A 19409-nucleotide genomic window follows, 5' to 3' on the forward strand; every position below is an offset into this window, starting at 1 on the left:
AGTTCCCTTGCAAGAAGCATAGTGTCCTCTATATTTCTATAATAATCCAGCAAGCATGTAAGTGTCAATTTAGATTTTCCACCTATCCCTTATGGGTTTACCTCATTGCTCATGGTAAGCACTAAGGTGGCTTGCCTTTGTAAAGTAATCCACAATAGTAGATAATAGTTGATTCCAACTTTGTGTTGACAAAACAACACAGTGTCACTCCTCTGCAGAAGGCTTTGTCATGACCTACATGCATCCTCCTCCTTTTTGGAGAGTGGGACTTTTTTTTATTCCCTTTCTTGTTTCATGTGATAAAGGATTTTTTATTCCCTTTTTGGAGAGTGGGACTTTTTTTTATTCCCTTTCTTGTTTCATGTGATAAAGTATTTTTTATTCCCTTTTTGGAGAGTGGGACTTTTTTTATTCCTTTTTGGAGAGTGTGACTTTTATTTATTCCCTTTCTTGTTTCATGTGATAAAGTTATATTTTTGGGTTTGAAATTACAAAGAGGATAATCTCTATCCTCATTCCTCAATTTCTAACCTTCTAGAACTTTTTCAACATTGACTAACTTGTCTCCCACATTGACTAACTTGTCTCCCATTGAAGTAGAAGATATCATATTGAATCTTGTTTCTTTCATAAATCAATGTTTTAATTCCACTCAAGGAACTAGACATAAAGCAAACTCCACATAAGTCACCTCATTGTTAACAAGCTTAACATTCTTGATTGTTCAAGCTTTACATTCTTGATTGTTCAAGCTTTATTTTCATTCGAAGTAAGAGCTCACAAAATTCTTATAGAATTAGATCGAATTCATTTGTATTTTTTGATGATCTTTATTCATTGTTTGCAAATTTGTTGGACTAGTCTTGCTACTTGCAATTCTCTATTTAGTGGATGAAATAGCAATGAAAATATAGATATTCTACCCATTATGCATCTCCATCTCATATTTAGGTTTACGTGCTATGGCAGGTTAGCATTCAGGTTTTTTTTTGGATCCCTCACAATGAGTTGGTACTCATGGTGGACAGGCACTCTTGGTTCTAGAGTTGTAAGTGTTATAATTGTTCGTATGTTTCATTTATAATCTTGCTTAACGTTTGAGAGATTTAAGGTTTGAACTATGAGATAATCAAAGACAGCAAAGTAGTTATCAACCCTACTGGCTATATTGCTCTGCAATGGAACCCAACTCAATCAAAGTCCTTTGTAGGAACAAATGTTAATTTTATCGAATGTCTCAAAGAGACAAATAATGTTGATTAGAGTTTTAATTTCCAGGAAAGATGAAGCTCTAGCTATAATAAATGTTAATCAAGGTTTTAATTTCTAGGAAATATGAAACTCTAGCTGTAATAAATGTTAATTAGGGTTTTGATTTCTAGGAAAGATAAAACTCTTTCTGTAATAGGCTTCAGGTGCTTCAAATATTTAACATGAAAAATATTTGTAAAGATAATCAATTAAAATAGCATAAAGTGTAGGGTTAGTTTGTAAACAACTATTTTATAAATCAATCAGTTTGAACCATTTTTGGGAGGGGAAATAGATTTGTGTGATTTTGACAAGTTTGTAATCTTTTAGTTTCGTATAATTGGTTGTGAAAACAAAAGGATTTAGAATTACTTGGGAATAATTTACGGATATATTTGATGCTGAATTGATTGCGGAGCAAGAAGTATGGGCTACTGTGGAGCTGCTAAGAACCAGGCCTTCAATTGTTCAGATGGAGATGTGCTCAAATGGAAAAGACTGTGGAAACTACTAGCAGAGAAATTTGAGCTGGAAATGTTACCATATGAAGGCAAAGAATTTTGTCTGGCTGAAGCAATGAAAGACAAGGGACCTATCTGGGAGGCAATTGTGAAAGAAAATAGATTATACCCTACCAAAATTGAGGAAGTTGGAAATTGGTGGTTTGTAGACATTTTACTAAATGCTCCATTTGAGAGTGCCCTTAGCATGAACAAAAGTAAAGAGCATGGTTTCTTTGGGTTTCGTAATATAGAATCATCTTTCATGTCATGGATTGATAAGATGAAGTCATTTAAGATTATTCCATAGCTTTGACCTACATGCATGAAACCTATTGCCAGACGGTAGAAGATTAGCAGGCTTGGAGTAAGCTACATAGCTTGTCTTCATTCTAGTTGTAATATTGTATGCTTTTAGACTTTGAAGTATTTGCAACTTAAATGAGTTCTGGTGTCCTAAACATAGTATGGTTGTAAATAAAAGTTCATCAGCTATAACGTATGTATTTACCTTGACTGCATCAGAGTCCACTATTAACGATGATATTAAATGTGGAGATCATTCAAGAATTTCAAGAATTTAAACAAGAGCTCTTGGCGAGCTAGAGTCCCTCCCTTTTGTTATGGTGGGAAGAATTATGAAAATGAGAAACATGAACTAAGTTTAGAGCTCGATTGAAGACTTTAGAATATAAAATTAGTTGTTTACTTGATTTATAAATTTTAAAAGATGGTTTACTTACATAATAATTTATATATTTTTAACAATTTTGAAGTAAATTTATTTTATTAACATTATTTTAGTATATTTAGTAAATTTTAATATATCCTAATTTATTTTTAAGTTTATTAAATATTTCTATATATTTATTCTAATATTATTAAATATTGTCCAAGTAAAGTATTTTGATCATAAAATTATATAAATTATATTTTACAAAAAATTTCATTTCAAAAGTTTTGAGTAATTTTTGAAATATTATTTTATAATTATCTTCAAATATTTTTTATAATTTATATTTTACATTTTAATATAGTATATTAGATATCTTATGATTTTTCAGTTTTGGTTATATATTTTAGTTGATATAGATTATATAATCTGATTAATAATCGACAGAATTATAATATTATATTAATTTATAAAATAGAAAATCAATTAGCTAATATTTATATATATTTAAGTTATTTTCTATTTTGTTTCATAATAAAATTTATATAATTTTAAGTTATATAATATTTATATTTATTTATTTTTTCAAATTTATTAAATATAGTATTGTTATTATTTTATTAATGAATTGATTAACAATGTAATGTTAATTTTTAAAATTAAAAAATGAATGTTAAAAATATGTGATAATATGCAATTAAATATTTTAATGATAATTGAACTTCCATAGTCCACAATAATATTGTTTTTACCATTGGCATCTAGTTGGAAAACCACTTGTCTTTTTGAGAGCATGTGCCAGTTGTCAGGCCGAAAAGTGAGACTACACTATTTTTTAGCGACGCTACCAAAACCAATGCTTTTCTGACCAAGTTAGAGTGTACGGGAGGACTCAAGCACATACTCCTTATTAGTCCCTACTGCCCATAGGCAGGGACTAATGTTTGGCAACGTCTATACAGCCACGAAAATGCACTTCCATACGAAGGAGAGGACTTAGTTAATTTTTTAAAAAGTTAGAAAAAGCAATGTAAAGGAACTGCATTTTTTGTGGCTATATAGCCACGGGCCTAATGTTTTCATTTCACTTCTCCATTAGATGATGCTTCGGGACTCGAGAAAATGTTAAAACAAGCCCACTAAAATCCACCTTGGTCTTGCATTTTCATTTACCATTATTTTCTGTTTGGTTTTTTTGTGTTTCTATTGGTTCCAGATGATTTTTTCGGGAGTCTTTTCATTATATCGCCAAGAAAATTTGATTTGAAAAAGTGTACATTGCATTCCACCTGTTGAGCATGTGCCTTTTTGCATGTTCCTGACAATTCTCGAGCTTCTCAAAGTCTGTTTTCAAGATGGGGTTTTCTTATTACCATCATCTTCTCTACTTTACCCTACCAGAAAATTCTCCTGCTTGTGAGTTTATCTTGCTCCTTTTCTCCTTACTCTACATAGGCACATTTCTGTCTTCATCTCATCACAATTTCAAATGTAGTCTTGATTGATTTTGTAGTTATGACTCATTTATGTGGTAATTTTGCCTGCCTCGATCTATTAGGGCTTTATTTTTGTCTCTCTATTTTCTATGTTTCTGTGATCTTAATGAAGCTCCTGTGATTCTGTGATTGGAAGTCACCTTTACATGGACCAATTTCCCTTATTAACAAAGAAATTTAAAAATGGTATACAATATGTTGTATTCTTAATTTTCCCCATTGTATCTCAAATTTACAATATTATGATCTTTCCTGCTCAATTTGCATGCTTAACTTTATCAGAAGACACTCTACATTGTTCGATGTTTTCTTTGAGGAAATGATTTAGTTATTTTTTAATGGTGCATTTCATCTGCTCGACTGTAAATCACACATTTTCATCTTTCAAAACAATCGACTAGGTATAGTAAAGACAAGCTGGAGAAAAACCCATTCGACTTGACATTTCTCAATATTTATGTTCTTCAAAAAATCACTGAATATCTTCATAACAGCGACATTGAGACTAGAATGAAACCATGGTTTATTGTAAAGTTCCCCAAATTCCTTTGTATCATCATAGGAGTTAACTCACCCTACCATTTTAAGGGATCACCAAAATTGCACCATTCTATAGGGAGGCCAGAGAATTTTAGGGCACCAGTAGTATCAAAAACGGTATCAACGCCCCTACTCTTCTATGGGTAGTTTGAGATCCATTGTCATTTTACCTAGAATCGTCAGTGTCCATGGGAAAGGCAAGGGTAGTAATGGAAAGGCAGGAGTACATGAAGCAATTGCCATATAATTTGGGAGGACTCAGAGCTAGCCCCATAATATGAGAGAAGGGGCCCCGTAACTTATTAGATGTTGCATTCTCCTAGATTTTTAGGTTCGATTACTCTAGAGTCCCATTGACATTGTCCATATTGAATTTCTTGTCTAAGCCATTACTATTCATATTTCCTACCAACTCATGGACAAGATCTGCAAAAGGGGAAGGGATTTATTTGCAATACCTGTTGTAGATAATTTTATTTCTTTTCAGTTTTTGAATTGTTGTTTACCATTTTTTGCTAGTAAGTTTTATGTCAAAAACATATTTGGGAGAATTGACGACTAAAGAATCTATAGGCTAGGGTAAACATTGGGAAAAATTACGATGTGAAAAACTCCACATTCGATTCTCTTACAGTTTTTCTTTACACTTGTTATTTCTTTGTAGTGATGGAGAGTGTCTGAAGCACAACTTCATATACTTCTACTGAATCTTAACATACATTTCACTGCCTTCAATATGTGCAGTCTGCACTTGCAGATGCCATCTTTCAGAAATATTTTAACCAAAGATCTCCAATTAGAGTTTCCCTCTGCCAGCTCCAAAAAAAAAATTTATGTTATCAATTATATGAACTACTAATATATGCACTATACATTCCTATGCTTTTGAGTCATGTTTTATGAAAGTAATTATTATAATGAGGGCCATGATGTACACAATGGATCTACTCACCCTAACTGTGTCTAACTTTCAATGAGAACATAAAGTTTATATATTTGGTAACATCTAAAAATTAGAAGAAACAGTTAACAAAAAAAAAACCTAAAAAAGATAAGACTTCTGATCAATTATGAAATTATGAAGTAATACATTCATAGAATTATGGAAACATCCATGTGTGACTATGCTTCGTTGACATGTAAAAACCTTTCCTTGGATCAATGGAGATTTTCAGCAGACCACTTCACTCAAATAGACGTTCCTATCAATGTGCATTGCTAAGTTTAAACCCGCAAAAACCATGCACACCTGTGTTGAAGTGTCCTATGATGTACTACTTATTCTCTTCTATCTGTTAATCCTGCCCATGCGACAGACAACTCTCGCTAACCCTGCCAAAGGCAGGGACTAGTGCTCCACAGAGCCCTTGTTTTTGTATCTGTAACAGCTCGATATACTGCCGATGATCTCATTTTCAAAATTCAATACTCACCTACAAAACAGCAAGTATAACCATTGCTGTACAACTAAAATAGACTCGTCTGCTTTTCATTCGTGACACACAACTACACATCTCCTTGCCTTTTCATATATGAAAACATGCATCGACTAAAATTTTAAAAACTCCAATTTCAACACAATACCATGCACTTCTCTTCACAAATGGCTCCATCATGGTCAAAAAAAACTCATATCGCTTTCATTTACGAGCACATCCATTCCTAATGGATTTGAAACATGGTGTTGAATAAGCATACGACCCATGTTCTTCATGCCCCATACAATTTCTCACTGCCACGACAAAAAAATAATAACGCTACGGGTCCAATATAAAATATGGCCTATAAAGTAGCTGGACAGACAAGAATCTGAAACCATTAATGGACTGCCCAAACTCATCCGTTGCACATAAGGACTTCACTAACAATGTTGGGTGCTCTAATTTATGCCACCAATGAAGGGCACAGTATGTAGCCACGTGTCCCCCCCGATGAGATTAATTACAGTAAAGAGTTGGTCATCAAAGAAGCTCATAACGTGGAAACCCGGCCATTGAACTCGCTCTGCAGTTTCAGCACGACGTCTGCCATTTACCGACATTACTAAATTTTATGTGTGGTTGTTTGCCAAAAACACTCATATTAAAAAACCACAAGTGCCACGAGATTGACAGGTTGCCATATAATATGTAGTGTTCCCGTACTGAGTCTGGTAGAGGTGACAGGTATTAAATGTACTTCACCCACCTTGTTCATATTTTTTTGATTTTTTGGATTGGAAAAAATGACAAAACCCCAGCAAAATTGGGAAGGACCAATAAGAAAATAAGAATAAATTAATTTAATAATAAAAACTTTAGCAAACTTTAGAATCTGATTTGCTGAACTTTGACAAATTAATAGGAGGTGAAAAGAAAACATTAGGACTAATAATAAGTGTATCTAGCAAGGTTGATGTTTATGTGTCCAATAGGAAAAATATTTGATCAAAATATGAATGATTTGCTTTTTAATGCTAAAAATGATTGGAAGCATAAATATAAATATAACAAAATCAAGTAATTGTTGCACATAGTGTTAGTATTTTGGAGTTCTATAATGTTTTTTCAATAAATATTTAGAAAACATTGTATTTCTCCATAAGTTTAGGGGAAATTAAATAGAAAAATATTCAAATTAAATATTAAGTGATTTATAAAAATATTTAAATTTGAATTTTATAACATTTTTTTGAAAGTTTAAAATGATGGAATAGTATAATATAAATTAATTGTATTATCTAATTTAAAAATCTATTGAAATGATTGAGTAAATATGCTTGTACATTGAGATGATGTGCAATTGTTCATGTTTAAGTGAATATTTCGATTTACGTCCAAATCTTCTTAGAACACCCAAAAATTCTTCATATAAAATAAAAATTGTCTTAGCAAACCACCAAACTAATTTGCTCAAGTTGAAGCAAATTTACAAGCTAAACATACTTTATGTAAATTAAGATGCATTCAATATTGATAAGGAAAACCATAACCAATTGAGAATCAACATAGTCAGCATATGGATTCCAAAGGTGTAGATAGATCCTAGTCTAAACATACATGAGCACTAAAATATATATATGTAGTTTGTATTTCTTAAGCATTTGTTGAAAATGTCACACTTATGATGATGGATTTTGTAATGAAGGTAACTTGTTGGACAAAGAAGTTATTATTGACTTCAGATTCATGGTCAGTTGATATACAGTCTTGATTCCATATACACTAATTTCAAGGACCGATCTTTATTCTTAGGTTTTCTATTTCTCCAGTGTGTTAGATCCATACTTTGCACAACTAACTAATGATGGTTGTGCAATTCACAAAAACAAATCCAAAACACACATGTTGAATCAAAATTAGAGGTTAATCTAACCCTTTCTATTAGTCATTTTATGTTGACTTGAAGTACATAATATATATGTGCCATCTTTGGAGTTGTATTTAAGGTCTAACCCTAAATCATGTTTAGATGTGATTTAACAAGGGGTGCATGCGCCAAAGTCTAGTATTGCATGAAAGGGAAATTAAATTAGTTACAATTTTTAGCAAAAATTTGTTGACGATAAACTTTTTTAGCTACTTAATATATATATATATATATATATATATATATATATATATATATATATATATATATATATATATATATATAACTTAAATCAAAGTACCAAAATATGTAGTAAGTTTGAGGGATAGTATTAATGGTATAAAAAATTGGGCAAAATTGTAAAATAGTAGCTAATAAAACATATGCAAACTTTTAAAAAATAACATTTTACAATTGTCAATAATAAACATCAATGTAAAACTAACAAGAAATATATATAAAATAAGAAATAAAAAACATTTAACTTTATATTTGAACTTGGTAAGATAACTATTAAAATATAGTGTAAACTTAAAGAAATAACATTTTACAAATTACAAATATAAGCATCAATGTAAAACTAATAATAAATATATTTAAAATAAGAAATATAAAACATTTAACTCTATATTTGATTAAAATATTTAAATTATACAACTTAAAAAATATTTAACTCTATAAATTCATATGACTTCTTTTTCATAAACTATCTTAAATAATAAATGTATTTAAAATAAGAAATATAAAACATTTAACTCTATATTTGAATTTGGTAAGGAAAATAGATAGGGATAATTAATATTGATTAGAGATTCATTTGTGAGGTGGAAGATAAAAATGATTGTTTGAAAAAAAAGTTAATCCACTTGTCACAAATGTGAAAAAGATAAAGTTGTAATGAATGCATTCATTAATAGAGTTAGAAAAACATGCAAATTAATATAGTTTTTGCAAACATCAGTATGTCTTCAATTTTTTAGATTTATGTAACTAATATGCACTCTAATGATTCCATTAGTTTCCTACCAAAGACAGGGACTAATAATTGATACCTAAATATAGTTAGAAAATTCATCATAATTATTAGAAATTGTATTATCTGTGCGCATGGACATTTAAGGCATTCTCTATATGATTTCCTATTGCCTTCAATCCCTAGAAATTTTAATCAAAGAAGATCCATTCATTTTTCACACCCCCAAAATTTATTATATGAACTTATTTATATAAAAAAATTTAAATCATTCTTTAAAAAAAATAAAATGAAATCTTCTTTAAAAAATCCTCCATCCCTTATATTGTATTCAACGTGATAATTTCCCATCGTACAATTCCTGTTTTTTTCACATAACTTTACAACATAACAATTTCCCATCCGACAGTTCTAAATCACATTTTCTTCCTCAATTTCTAACCTTCTAGGATTTTTATCAACATTGACCAACTTGTATGCCATTGGAGTACAAGTTATCATGATATTGAATCTTGTATGCCATTGGAGTAGAAGTTAGAAGTTATCATGATATTGAATCTTGTATGCCATTGGAGTCGAAGTTAGAAGACATCAAGCCGACTACAAATCAATCATCCCATTGTTAACCAGCTTGACATTCTTGATTGTTCAAGCTTTATGCTTTTTTGTTGAGGTAAGAATCCAGGATATCCTCGAAGAATTACAGCGAGTCGATTTGTATTTTTCGGTCGTCTTTATTCATTGTTTTGCAAATTTCTTCCTACTCCTGCTGCTTGCAATTCCCTTTTTCTTTTGTTGGATGGAATACCGAATTAAAATATAGATTTTATGCCTGCTATGCATCTCCATCTTGTGTTTTGGTTTATGTGTTACGACAGGTACTCACAATGAGTTGGTACTCATGGTGGACAAGCGCTCTTGGTTCTAGAGCTGTAAGTATTTTAGTTGTCCGTATTTTAATCGAAGACAACAAAGTAGTTATCAACCCTACTGGCTACGTTGCTCTGCAATCGAACACAACTCGTTAATCGAAGTCCTTCGTAGGAAATAAATGTTAATTTTATCAGAAGTCTCCGAAGACGAAAATAAATGTTAAATTAGGGCTTTAATTTCTAGGAAAGATAAAACTCTAGCTGTAATAAATGTTAATTTCCAGGAAAGATAAAGCTTTAGTTGTAATAGGCTGCAGGTACTTCAAATATTTAACACGAAAAATCACTCTTGAAGATTCCAATTTCCATAAATCAATCAGTTGGAACCATTTGTGGGAGGGGAAATAGATCTGTGTGATTTGAAAGGTTTGTAAATGGTTGTGAAAACAAAAGGAGTCATATCTGAATCAAAGACAGTGATAAAGAGGGAAAGTGATTAAGTGACAGACCTCCTAACAGAAAAAAGTGATTAAAGGATTTTTTTGGGGAAATATCATATTAAAAAATTGTTATATCTGCCAATTATGTCCTCCTAACCATTGAAATGAAATCTATAAGACATTATTCAAGTTCCAAACAACAAATTCCTTAGTTAGAATCCATTCTGAATTTGTTATTATGGCTTCACATGCTATGTCCGTAATGCTCTTGAATGCCTTAATTCTGTTCGAACGATCCCTGCTGAACTTAAAGAACTGGGATTATGGAGGATGAATGAGGCCCCAAGATGAATTATCCCAGACGAACAATAGAAGCCCATTATGCTCATTTTTTGCTTCCTCACAGCTGTGTGCTGCATCCATTATTTGCCACCAACAGATTATATTTATATAAAAGGTCTTGTATCAAAATTTGGACATTAATCTATTTGCATGTCCAGCTTGCAGTAAAGTTTAGGGAAATGTTGGTTATATGGAGATGAGATAAGAAGCTGATATTTCCTCCTGTACTAAAACTCAATTGTCCATTTCTTATCAATAGAAGTGAATACTCCATCATCATTCAAATAGGAAACAACGAGTGTTGCAATATTTGGGCTAGCTTATTCTTGTCTTGTATTATCTAGCAAAATTTTGTATGTGACTTTTATCTACACGCAGGGGAGAATCCAGCAAAATATTGAAGGTTCACAAATAAGATCTCACAAGCAAAGGGTCGCTCTGATCATTGGAGTCACAGGAATTGTAGGCAACAGCTTGGCTGAAATCTTGCCTTTGTCTGACACCGCTGGTGGACCCTGGAAAGTTTACGGTGTTGCAAGGAGGCCTAAGCCTGATTGGTCTCCAGATAATCCAGTTGAATACATTCAATGTGATGTGCTGAACAGGGGAGAAACCCTAGAAAGGATTTCTACTTTGAAGGATGTGACTCATCTTTTTTGGGTTTGTTGGGTTGGTAGAGAGACAGAGGACCAGAACTGTGAAGCCAATGGAAGAATGTTCAATAATGTCTTAGATGCACTACTGCCTAATGCCCAAAATCTTGAACATATCTGTCTGCAGACTGGTTCAAAACATTATTGGGGTTCATTTGATAGTTTGACCAGTGGAAACATTCAGTCACATGAGCCACCCTTTCATGAAGGGCATCCTAGGTTACCCGGGCCTAATTTCTACTACACGCTTGAAGACATACTGTTTGATGCTGCAAAGAAGAAAAGGGGACTAACTTGGTCCATTCACCGCCCTACACTCATATTTGGCTTCTCTCCATGTAGCTTAATGAACATCATTGGTACTCTCTGTGTCTATGCTTCCATTTGCAAATATGAGGGGCTTCCTTTCAAATACCCAGGAAATAGAATTACTTGGGAACAATTTACGGATATATCTGATGCTGAATTGATAGCAGAGCAAGAAATATGGGCTGCTGTGGAGCCTAATGCTAAGAACCAGGCCTTCAATTGTTCTAATGGAGATGTGCTCAAATGGAAAAAACTATGGAAACACATTGCAGAGAAATTTGAGCTGGAAATGTTACCATATGAAGGTGAAGGATTTAGTCTGGCTGAAGAAATGAAAGACAAGGGACCTATCTGGGATGCAATTGTGAAAGAAAATAAATTATACCCTACCAAAATTGAGGAAGTTGGAAATTGGTGGTTTGCAGACATATTACTAAATGTTTCATTTCAGAGCGCCCTTAGCATGAACAAGAGTAAGGAGCATGGTTTCTTTGGGTTTCGTAATACAGAATCATCTTTCCTATCATGGATTGATAAGATGAAGTCATCTAAGATTTTTCCATAGATTTGATCTGTGTGCTTGGAAACTATTGCCAGACAGTAGGAAGAGTAGCAGGTCTTGAATAAGCTAATTAGCTGGTATTGAGTCTAGTTGTAATGTTATATTATATTGTATGCTTTTAGACTTCGAAAATACTACTTGTTATGAAGTTTAAGTGAAGTGGTTTAATCTTAAATGAGTACTGGTGTCCTCAATACAGTATGGTTGTAAATAAAAGTTCATCAGCTAAGCCTGTGTATTTACCTTAACTGCATCAGAGCCGGTTATATATGATTATTTGTTTATTATTGACAAATTTCTTTAGATATTAACAATAAAGTTAAAAAACTATAACTACTTTCAAAAAGTTTAAAAGGAATGAGGTTGGGATTGTGCCCTAGAATAATAAAAAAGAGTATTATTCCTTTCAATTATTAAATTATTTAAAAATTTAATAATATTTTTGGTCAATAGACATTGGTAATATAATAGTAATTTTAGTTTTCCAAAAACAAAACATGAACAATCCATCAATCTACACACTTGTTTAGCTGTCAGGCCTTCTGAGAAGGTGGGGCATATCTGTTGCAATATTGGATTGTTTCTAATATTGGATTGATTCTTTCCTAAACTATTCTTTCCTAAATTGATTTTTTCCTTTCCTTATTCTTTCCTAAATTGATTCTTTCCTTTTCTGTAGCTATATGCATATGGCGCACAACTATATATGTACCTATACAGTTTTATGTGAATACAAGAATGAAAAATATTCTTCTTGATTTCTGATTTTCAAGTTGGTATTAGAGCTTTGAAGCTTGAATCATTTGTATCCCTTCATGGAACCATGGTCAATTTAGATTCAGAAGTATTTGAGAGAAAATCTGCTCCCATTATTATTCAATATGAAGGTTCATCGTTCAAGGCAGGATTACACTCAATGAAACAAATTATGATTTGTGGTCTCAAATCATGGAGATGCATATTGTTGGGAAGGAGAAACTCTCTTTCATTCGTGGTAACTCACGGCCACCTATCAAGAAGGATGATGGATATGAGAAGTGGTATGCAGACAATCAAAAGGCCAAAAGATGACTGTTGATATCTATGTCCCCAGAAATTATGAAGTGATACATTCGCTTACCCACCACTCAAGATATTTGGAAAGATCTTTCTAAGGCTTTTTATGATAGAGCAGATGAATTGCAGGTGTTTGTCTTGAATCAGAGGGCTTGCTCTGCCAAGCAGACTGGCAGAACACTCTTTGTGTATTATGGAGAATTAACCAAGATTTTTGGTGAGTTGGATCATCGTGATAAAGTGATCATGGAAAGTGAGAATGATGTTGAATCTTACCAAAAATCAGTTCAGTGACAAAGGGTGCATATTTTTGTTGCTAGATTAGATGGTGACTTCAAATAAGTTCATGGTGGAACTTTGAGAAAGGATCCTATCCCCAAATTAGAAGCATGTTAAGCATTGGTCCACCATGAATTTGTTCGATGCACAACAATGATTGGAGAACCAGAAAAGACTAATGCTTCAGCCATGGTGACTCAAAACTGATCAAATTAGAATGGGCCTCCTCAAAATCCGCCTAAGATCACTAATGGTGTTAATAAATCCACCTACAAATGCACTCATTACAATCAAACTGGTCATACCAAAAGTCACTGCTTTGAACTTGTTAGACAGATCTCAACATTAGTAGGTAATGGTGGTAAGTCTTTAAATATGTCTACACTTGTTTCTAATAGTGCATGGATAATTGATTCTGATGCTATGAATCATACGACATTTGATTCTAGACAGGTCTCATCCCTTAAACTGTCCTCACAAAAATTTGTTTCCACTGCCAATGGGTCTCCGGCCCTAGCTATTGGAGAAGGATCCTTACCTCTCACTGATAATTTGAATCTAGATTCTATTTTAGTAGTTTCGTCTTTGGATTACAATTTGTTGTTAGTTTCCCAAATCACCACTGCTTTACTTTGTGTTGTAATTTTTTGGCCTGATTTCTATGTGTTTAAGGACATCCAAACGAAGAAAACTATTGGTTGTAGTGTTAGGCGAGGGAAGTTGTATTACTTGGACTTGGTGTCAAAGAGTTTGGACAAGCTGTGTCAAGCTCTAGCGACGGATGGCTTTGAGGGGGACAAGCAAAAATCTGAAATCTAGTTATGGAATCAACTTCTGGGACATGCTTCCTTTGGTTACCTGAAGAAATTATTTCCTAGTTTATTTGCAAAATTTGATGTTTCTAGCTCCCTATATGAAGTTTGTGAACTTGCAAAAAGCCATCATGCTTCTTTTCCATTAACTTTGAAAAAAAGTCCAGTTCCATTTATGATCATATATTCTAATGTTTGGGGTCCGTCCAAAGTCACTACCTTGGGTGGATCACTTTGGTTTGTTACTTTTATTGATGATTGTACTAGGATGGCTTGGGTATGCTTAATGAAGTCTAAAAGTGATGTGAACTTGTTATTTCAAAAATTTTATAACATGATTCGTACTCAATACAATGCACAAGTTCAAGTTCTTCGCAGTAACAATGGAGGTGAATATTTGAGTTCTGAACTTCAGTAGTATCTAGAAGCACACGAAACTATTCATCAAACTACTTGTTCCAATACACCTTAGCAAAATGGGGTAGCCAAGAGAAAAAAATGTCACTTGTTGGAGGTTGTTCGGGCTTCTCTAATAGAAGCCCATATACCATTATCCTATTGGGGTGAAGCACTTACCTTTGCAACATATTTGATCAACTGGGTACCCTCCAGCACTATTGACTTCTAGACACTATCCCTGGCTCTCGCTGAGGCGGTTGTTGCTCTAGCTGTCCCAAATTTACCTCCTCATGTCTTTAGTTGTGTAGCTTTCGTACACCTCCATAAGCATCAGCACAACAAGTTATATCCTCGAGTGTTGCAATGTGTCTTTCTAGGATATGCTACTTATCAAAAGGGGTACCGATGCTATCATCCTCCACCCCAACAAATTTTTATTACATTGGATGTAGATTTTCATGAAGACTCGATGTATTTTTCCTCTGAGCCTGAACTTCAGGGGGAGTACCAAAAGGAAATTCAGACTCTAGACTATGATGATGACATCTCTGAAGATGTAGGTAGCTTGGACATTTCAGAAGATGTGGATAACACCTCTGAAGATGTGGATGTTCACATCTCTGAAGATGTGGGTGTAGACACCTAAATTTGATTACACTGCTTTGGTAATCTAATTTAGCCATCTCTAAAGGCATCATTAATTAAATTTTTTTATTTAATTAATCCTTTGTCATCCCCTAGTTGATTAATTTAATTAATCATCTATAGTCCTAATTGATAAATCAAATAATCTATTATTTATCAATTAAATCCTATTCTTCTATCTAATTCCAAAAATCCCCATTTATTAAATAAATCTATTTGATAAATGAAATCCTCAAATTCAAAAACCCCTAACCTATCTCTAATCCTCCATTTAGCCTAATCCACCCCATCCACCCATACTAACCAAGCTTAGCCACTAACTCACCCACCCTCATTAATGCCATCCACTTGCACATCTCTAACATCCCTAATCTAATCCTAAACCCAAGCCTAATCCACCCCCTAATGTTGTCACATTCCTTAAACAAGTTTAAGACTTTCCTAATCCAAACCAAAGTCTCCCCTCAAAAAAACCCAACCACTAAGTCATGAGTGCTCTTACAAAACATAAAGACTCTTACAAGCCCACTCATGACTCTTACACCCATCTTCCACACTCTTCCCTCTTCCACACTCATTCCTCTTACATCCCTCTTACATACTCAACCCCACTCATCATGTCTTTAACCAACCCTTTACCCTACCCTCTCACACTCATCCTCCTTGTGACAAGTGTCACCTTCCCATTGGTGCTAAACAAGCACAATCCATGTGCTCTCCTTTGAGTGCATCTTAGCCCTCCTTAAGCCTTCATCCATCCTTGCATCTAAGCCCTCCATCCCTCTACCCCTTAGCCTATAAATTGAATCCCATCCCAAGCCATTTCATCAACAATCTTTGAGCTAAAGTTACCATGCTATTTGGAGAACCAAAGCCATCAATATTACCCTTATAATGCCAAATTGAGAGCTCACAAAGCTACCAATTTGCCATTACCCATCTCCATTGAAGCAAGCTTTTGAGCATCTTGAGCATACATCCACAGCAAAAGGACACATCTACAGAATCAAGAAAGCATGGAGTGCTTTTTCTTGTGAGGTTTGCACTTCTTGTTTTCTTCCTTTGTCTAAGCATATATGTGAATTTAGTTTTTGGTTTGTGAATGTTTACTTTATTTGTTAATGTTCTTTGCATACTGATTCTGGTTCTACAGTGGGCACCTTGGAAATCTCTGAAGAAGGGGAACTCTTTGAACTTGTTAATCAAGAAGTAGGTGAAACTTTCGATCAAAGTAGTGATGAACACCCAGAAACTAAAGTTGTGGGTCCACCTCTATCCGAGTCCCTCACACCACACCAATTGCTTACTAAGGATGTTCCTAAACCATCTAGAAAATAACTACCTCAGCGTCTCACCAGAGGTATCCCTAAATCCACATGTGAACCTGAACTTTCTAGTAAAGTTAAATATCCTATGAGTCATTATGTGTCTAACCATTTTTTGTCAGTATCAAATCAGTCATTTGTAAATCAACTATCTACTGTATTTATTCCTAACAATGTGCAGGAAGCCTTAGCTGATCCAATGTGGAAAGCTACTATGAATGAGGAGATGAAATCATTATAGGAAAATAAGACCTGGGAGCTTGTTGATTGTCCACTAGGAAAGAACCCAACTAGATGTCGATGGGTTGTTAATCTTTCAATAACCAATCCTTCTTGCCATCTTGAACTAGTCTTCAATTGATATAGATCATAAATTTAGCTTTTGTCACTCCACAATAACAAGACATGCAATTTAAGGTGACAGACTCCAAGTGCTTCTTATACTCTAATGTACAACCAACAACCAACTTTGAAACCACTTGACATATTCAAGGACAAAGAATTCCTAAAAGACATGTCTAATCTTGCAAAAAGAATATGCAATAGCATGAATTCCACATAAAACTAATAATCATTGAACAAACTTGGAAGAAATACCACTAGATTATCATCAAGTTGGCTTGCAAATGCATATATTATATAGACATTGTTAATATACAATTACTATAGGTTTATAACTGATCATTCCCCAAAACTATGGAACTACAAACATACTAGAGTTATCTCAGTTGCTTCTATGAATCTATTCTACTTCCTAACCATGGAGCATACTTTCCACACTTCTCCCTTCCTAAACTAGAACCACTACCCTACTTATATACAAGATCAGCAACCATAGGTTGGCTTATCTAATCATTAATTTCAAAGACAAAGGAAACATATTACAAATAGATAGGTCAAGACCCAAATCATAAGAACAACCCCACATGAATGCATTGTGTTTTGCGAACATACAAGATGGTTGATTAAATGTGTTAAAACATAGAATAATGTGCCAATTGTCTTTGCATGTTGTGAATCTTCATCACAAGTTACAACTTGCCACGTTGACTATTAGAATAGGAAAGTCAATATAGGGTTGGACCAATCTTAAGATAACTTCATCTAGAAACATTTAAATACTATGCAAAGATAGATATAAGACCTTCATAATGCCTAGACCATGTCATCAGAATCATAGAGGAAAAATAACCAACTGGATCAATTGCAAGCCAAAAAAATAGGGAAACTATCTAAATAAACAATAAACAAATAAATTGAAAGAAGACAATTATGGGTGATGCAAGATCTCCAATGACCCAAGGATGCTCTTACATAAAATTATCCCTTCATGTATTTAAGATATGGTTCACACTTTCAAATTGCGAAAAAGAAGTAACAACTATCCCAAGATTTGCACCTATCTTAACAAGTACAAGACCCATCATTGTGGTATTTTCCCTTGGTTATGGAAAGTCACACATGACACTCAAAAGGTTGGGCAATAAGAAAATGAATTTATGGAAAGGAAATGATTTTTATATTATAAACTATAAAATTCCATTAGTCATCATGTATTTCCTTAGATTCTTGAGGATTGACCAAAGAAGAATCAACATTAGCATAACAAACTCTCCAAATATATTCCTAAACAATACTAATTAGCTAAAGTAAATCATTAGAATTCATGATCTAGAAGGAAAAAATATAAACATTCAATATAGAACATATTCATATATCAAAAGTTAGAGTAAAAAACCTAGACTAGATTTGTTGTTGCATATTAGATTCATTTTTACAATTAAAAAATGGACCACTATAATAAATTAAACTATGATATTTAAACTCCAAACAATCATTTGATAATTACTAATTTTTTGACAGATTCATGAATCATATGCAAACCTATATCTTAATATATCTACATCAAAATTTTTACTAAATTTAACTTTATTTTATTTCAACATTCATTTTTATAAGGTCTAATATATTATCTTCTTAATACGGCATTAATTTATCCTTAAAATGACTAAAAATAAATATTGAGTATAGTGCTAAATTAGTTTAGATGAAAAAAGTATAAGCAAAGCATAATTTATATATTTAACATTATGAAAATAAAAAATGACTTGTTTTATTGTTTTTGTATGGCCTAATAGAATACCCAAAATATATATGTAGAAGGCTTTTTTTTGTTGGAGTGGGCGAACAAAGATCATTTGGTGGTGAATGTGGGGGGCTTGGGAGCAAAGACATTTTGGTAGATGCATGGCCCTCAAGTTTGGTGGTGATCGATGAGCTTGCTTAAAACTCAAAGCAAGCAAGCTTTAATCGATTTTGATAGATAAAAATGTTAGAATCCATCTCGAGACATTTGTATGCCTTGAGAAATAACACCAACATGGTTTGAAGTTGATTTCCAAATTTCTTTGTAAAGTGGAAGAAACTAATAATACCATTATAATCATAATAGATGTCTCTTGTAACAATATTTTTGAGGCTATCTTCAAGAATTGTCAATATTCATTTTAGTCAAGCCTATAAAGGGACTTTAAGAGAAAGCAATATTGTATTTTTGAAGATTAATTAGAATACGAGGGGCATCCTATTTATTGAGTACTACGAGTTTAGTAAAACTTGCCTAAGTATGATGAATCCAAATGAGTGTTTTTTTATGTTGGTCATAGTTTAACTTTGTTGATTTAATTAAGATCCTTTGATATTCTTGTAGTTTTCAAGCTTGACTAGTATGCATGTCTCATTGAAGATTCTTTAATTTATTTCCTAGTAGATGTTTTACCATATCAAACTACATTAAATAACACTTAATATAATTGATAAAATTGAGCTTGGAAGGGGTCATCACCTATTAACGCATTGAAATGGATGGTTAGCATGAACAATGCAATATTAGAATTTAATTGCAATATCCAAGTTTGGTAGCATGATTTTTCA

The 19409-nt window shown here is 33.0% G+C and overlaps 1 protein-coding gene and 1 long non-coding RNA gene across 2 annotated transcripts; both read left to right on the forward strand.

Moving 5' to 3' along the window:
- The first annotated feature begins 654 nt into the window (after positions 1-654).
- LOC149552025 (uncharacterized) lies at positions 655-2272 on the forward strand. Its single transcript, XR_016352851.1, has 3 exons — positions 655-769; positions 970-1048; positions 1724-2272. It is a non-coding gene; the product is annotated as an uncharacterized LOC149552025 (long non-coding RNA).
- Positions 2273-9310: 7038 nt separating this feature from the next.
- LOC149552026 ((S)-8-oxocitronellyl enol synthase CYC2-like) lies at positions 9311-12118 on the forward strand. The gene is made up of 3 exons (XM_089787506.1): positions 9311-9454; positions 9660-9713; positions 10814-12118. The coding sequence occupies exons 2-3, from the start codon at positions 9669-9671 to the stop codon at positions 11960-11962; spliced, it is 1194 nt and encodes a 397-aa protein (XP_089643632.1). The 5' UTR covers positions 9311-9454; positions 9660-9668; the 3' UTR covers positions 11963-12118.
- The last annotated feature ends 7291 nt before the right edge of the window (positions 12119-19409 follow it).

The sequence above is a fragment of the Cupressus sempervirens genome, chromosome 6, assembly GCF_028749045.1.
Source record: "Cupressus sempervirens isolate cs-2001-9-10 chromosome 6, ASM2874904v1, whole genome shotgun sequence".
Classification (NCBI taxonomy): domain Eukaryota; kingdom Viridiplantae; phylum Streptophyta; class Pinopsida; order Cupressales; family Cupressaceae; genus Cupressus; species Cupressus sempervirens.